Source organism: Salmo salar, chromosome 04, assembly GCF_965601325.2.
Source record: "Salmo salar chromosome 04, fSalSal1, whole genome shotgun sequence".
In the NCBI taxonomy this organism is placed as follows: Eukaryota; Metazoa; Chordata; class Actinopteri; order Salmoniformes; family Salmonidae; genus Salmo; species Salmo salar.
In genome coordinates this window covers 3780001-3785000 of record NC_138294.1, presented here as the reverse complement: position 1 = coordinate 3785000, position 5000 = coordinate 3780001, and the positions used below count along the sequence as shown (strand labels likewise).

General features: G+C 43.5%; 1 protein-coding gene across 1 annotated transcript in view; it reads right to left on the bottom strand.

The window, feature by feature from the left end:
- LOC106592481 (sister chromatid cohesion protein PDS5 homolog A) overlaps window positions 1–5000 on the bottom strand; it is an 85212-nt gene that overhangs the window by 37776 nt on the left and 42436 nt on the right. The window contains exons 13-15 of the mRNA XM_082973928.1: window positions 1505–1620; window positions 1067–1172; window positions 1–154 (exon numbers count right to left, since the gene is read on the bottom strand). The exon at window positions 1–154 is cut by the window's left edge and continues 7 nt beyond it. Coding sequence (XP_082830054.1) covers window positions 1–154; window positions 1067–1172; window positions 1505–1620 — 376 coding nt within the window. The remainder of the gene's footprint in view (window positions 155–1066; window positions 1173–1504; window positions 1621–5000) is intronic.

The window sequence follows — 5000 nt, the reverse complement described above, 5'->3', positions numbered from 1 at the left end:
TCTGCTGTAGTTCAGTCTCTATTTTCTGCCCGGTGTTCCTGAAGATCTGTATGGCTGCTTCCGCCACCTTGTCATCCTCCATCTTCAGACACTGAAGCAGAGACTCGTACGTCTCAGCAGAGTGGAACGCTGTGGGGTGGGTGAAGGACAGAACCTGGAGGAGGAGGAGAGGAAGAGGAGGAGGAGGAGGGGAGGGGAGGAGGCGGTGGGAGAGGGGAGGAGGCGGTGGGAGAGGGGAGGAAGGGAGGAGGAGAGGGGAGGAGGAAGAGGAAGAAGAGGAGGAGGGGAGGAGGAGAAGAGGCAGGAAAAAGTTATCAATCTGTCCATTCATCCACCAGTCCCCTCATTCCCTCCCTCTCTCCTCATCCCTCCCTCTCTCCTCATCCCTCCCTCCTCATCCCTCTCCCCTCCCTCCTCATCCCTCCTCATCCCTCCCTCCTCATCCCTCCCTCCCTCCCTCCTCATCCCCCCCTCCTCATCCCTCTCCCCTCATCCCTCCCTCCCTCCCTCCTCATCCCTCCCTCTCCCCTCATCCCTCCCTCCCTCCCTCCTCATCCCTCCCTCCCTCCCTCCTCATCCCTCCCTCTCCCCTCATCCCTCCATACCTTCAGTAGTTCCAGTCCAGAGCGGATGGCCGTATCTGGTGTGACACCTTCCTCATCCCTCCCTCCTCATCCCTCCCTCTCCCCTCATCCCTCCCTCCCTCTCCCTCCATCCCTCCCTCCCTCTCTCCTCATCCCTCCCTCCCTCCTCATCCCTCCCTCCCTCCCCTCCTCATCCCTCCCTCCCTCCTCATCCCTCCCTCTCTCCTCATCCCTCCCTCTCTCCTCATCCCTCCCTCCCTCCCGCCTCATCCCTCCCTCTCTCCTCATCCCTCCCTCTCTCCTCATCCCTCCCTCTCCCCTCATCCCTCCCTCCCTATCCCTCCATCCCTCCCTCCCTCCCTCCTCATCCCTCCCTCTCTCCTCATCCCTCCCTCCCTCCCTATCCCTCCCTCCCTCCCTCCTCATCCCTCTCCCCTCATCCCTCCCTCCTCATCCCTCTCCCCTCATCCCTCCCTCCATACCTTCAGTAGTTCCAGTCCAGAGCGGATGGCCGTATCAGGTGTGACACCTTCCTCATCGTCATCAGCTGTTCCCTCAATGGACTTATTCAGCAGCTTGACCAGAGCACTGAGCAGAGATACAACACATAATATAACATATAATATAATATAATATAATATATAATATAACATTATATAAGCTCTTATTCAGCAGCTTGACCAGAGCACTGAGCAGAGATACAACACATAATATAACATATAATATATATTAATATAATATATAATATAACATTATATAAGCTCTTATTCAGCAGCTTGACCAGAGCACTGAGCAGAGATACAACACATAATATAACATATAATATAACATATAATATAATATAACATTATATAAGCTCTTATTCAGCAGCTTGACCAGAGCAGAGAGCAGATATATCACCCCCCCCCCCATGTATTTACCTGATGGCCTCTGAGTCGATGTGGACGGGAGCGATGCGTTCTAGCAGGAATTTAACCATCTCCAGGAAGGGGTTAGTGGGCTGTTTAGGGAACGTCAGTTTACGCGTGATCTCCCTCTGAAAAAACACGATCAATAAATATCTAACTGGTAATCTCCCCTCTGAAATACACAATCAATATCTACTGGTAATCTCCCCTCTGAAATACACGATCAATAAATATCTAACTGGTAGATCTCCCCTCTGAAATACACGATCAATAAATATCTACCCTGGTAATCTCCCCTCTGAAATACACGATCAATAAATATCTACCTGGTAATCTCCCCTCTGAAATACACGATCAATATCTACCTGGTAATCTCCCCTCTGAAACACACGATCAATAAATATCTCACTGGTAATCTCCCCTCTGAAACACACGATCAATAAATATCTACCTGGTAATCTCCCCTCTGAAACACACGATCAATAAATATCTACCTGGTAATCTCCCCTCTGAAATACACGATCAATACATAATCTACCTGGTAATCTCCCCTCTGAAATACACGATCAATAAATATCTCACTGGTAATCTCCCCTCTGAAATACACGATCAATATCTACCTGGTAATCTCCCCTCTGAAATACACGATCAATAAATATCTACCTGGTAATCTCCCCTCTCAAATACACGATCAATATCTACCTGGTAATCTCCCCTCTGAAATACACACGATCAGTATCTACCTGGTAATCTCCCCTCTCAAATACACGATCAATATCTACTGGTAATCTCCCCTCTGAAATACACGATCAATAAATATCTACCTGGTAATCTCCCCTCTGGAAATACACGATCAATATCTACTGGTAATCTCCCCCTCTGAAATACACGATCAATAAATATCTACCTGGTAATCTCCCCTCTGAAAATACACGATCAATATCTAACCTGGTAATCTCCCCTCTCAAATACACGATCAATATCTACTGGTAATCTCCCCTCTGAAATACACGATCAATAAATATCTACCTGGTAATCTCCCCTCTCAAAATACACGATCAATATCTACTGGTAATCTCCCCTCTTGAAATACACGATCAATATCTACTGGTAATCTCCCCTCTGAAATACAACGATCAATATCTAACCTGGTAGTCTCCCCTCTGAAATACACAATCAGTATCTACCTGGTAATCTCCCCTCTCAAATACACGATCAATATCTACCTGGTAATCTCCCCTCTGAAATACCACGATCAATAAATATCTACCTGGTAATCTCCCCTCTGAAATACACGATCAATATCTACCTGGTAATCTCCCCTCTGAAAATACACGATCAAATAAATATCTAACTGGTAATCTCCCCTCTGAAATACACGATCAATATCTACCTGGTAATCTCCCCTCTGAAATACACGATCAATAAATATCTAACTGGTAATCTCCCCTCTGAAATACACGATGAATATCTCACTGGTAATCTCCCCTCTGAAATACACGATCAGTTAAATATCTACCTGGTAATCTCCCCTCTGAAATACACGATCAATAAATATCTACCTGGTAATCTCCCCTCTGAAATACACCGATCAATATCTCACTGGTAATCTCCCCTCTGAAATACACGATCAGTAAATATCTACCTGGTAATCTCCCCTCCTGAAACACACGATCAATAAAATATCTCACTGGTAATCTCCCCTCTGAAAACACACGATCAATAAATATCTACCTGGTAATCTCCCTCTGAAATTACACGATCAATTAAATATCTACCTGGTAATCTCCCCTCTGAAATACACGATCAATAAATATCTCACTGGTAAATCTCCCCTCTGAAATACACGATCAATAAATATCTCACTGGTAATCTCCCCTCTGAAATACACGATCAATAAATATCTCACTGGTAATCTCCCCTCTGAAATACACGATCAATATCTACTGGTAATCTCCCCTCTGAAATACACGATCAATAAAATATCTAACTGGTAATCTCCCCTCTGAAATACACGATCAATAAATATCTACCTGGTAATCTCCCCTCTGAAATACACGATCAATATCTACCTGGTAATCTCCCCTCTGAAATACACGATCAATATCTACCTGGTAACCTCCCCTCTGAAATACACGATCAATATCTACCTGGTAATCTCCCCTCTGAAATACACGATCAATAAATATCTACCTGGTAATCTCCCCTCTGAAATACACGATCAATAAATATCTCACTGGTAATCTCCCCTCTGAAATACACGATCAATATCTACCTGGTAATCTCCCCTCTGAAATACACGATCAATATCTACCTGGTAATCTCCCCTCTGAAATACACGATCAATAAATATCTACCTGGTAATCTCCCCTCTGAAATACACGATCAATAAATATCTACCTGGTAATCTCCCCTCTGAAATACACGATCAATATCTACCTGGTAATCTCCCCTCTGAAATACACGATCAGTAAATATCTACCTGGTAATCTCCCCTCTGAAATACACGATCAATATCTACTGGTAATCTCCCCTCTGAAATACACGATCAATCAATATCTAACTGGTAATCTCCCGTCTGAAATACACGATCAATAAATATCTAACTGGTAATCTCCCCTCTGAAATACACGATCAATAAATATCTACCTGGTAATCTCCCCTCTGAAATACACGATCAATAAATATCTAACTGGTAATCTCCCCTCTGAAATACACGATCAATAAATATCTACCTGGTAATCTCCCCTCTGAAATACACGATCAATAAATATCTACCTGGTAATCTCCCCTCTGAAACACACGATCAATATCTACTGGTAATCTCCCTCTGAAATACACGATCAATATCTACCTGGTAATCTCCCCTCTGAAATACACGATCAATAAATATCTACCTGGTAATCTCCCCTCTGAAATACACGATCAATATCTACCTGGTAATCTCCCTCTGAAATACACGATCAGTAAATATCTACCTGGTAATCTCCCCTCTGAAATACACGATCAGTAAATATCTACCGGGTAATCTCCCTCTGAAATACACGATCAATAAATATCTACCTGGTAATCTCCCCTCTGAAATACACGATCAATAAATATCTACCTGGTAATCTCCCCTCTCAAATACACGATCAATAAATATCTACCTGGTAATCTCCCCTCTGAAATACACGATCAATAAATATCTAACTGGTAATCTCCCCTCTGAAATACACGATCAATATCTACTGGTAATCTCCCCTCTGAAATACACGATCAATCAATATCTAACTGGTAATCTCCCCTCTGAAATACACGATCAATAAATATCTACCTGGTAATCTCCCCTCTGAAATACACGATCAATAAATATCTACCTGGTAATCTCCCCTCTGAAATACACGATCAATATCTAACTGGTAATCTCCCCTCTGAAATACACGATCAATAAATATCTAACTGGTAATCTCCCCTCTGAAATACACGATCAATATCTACCTGGTAATCTCCCCTCTGAAATACACGA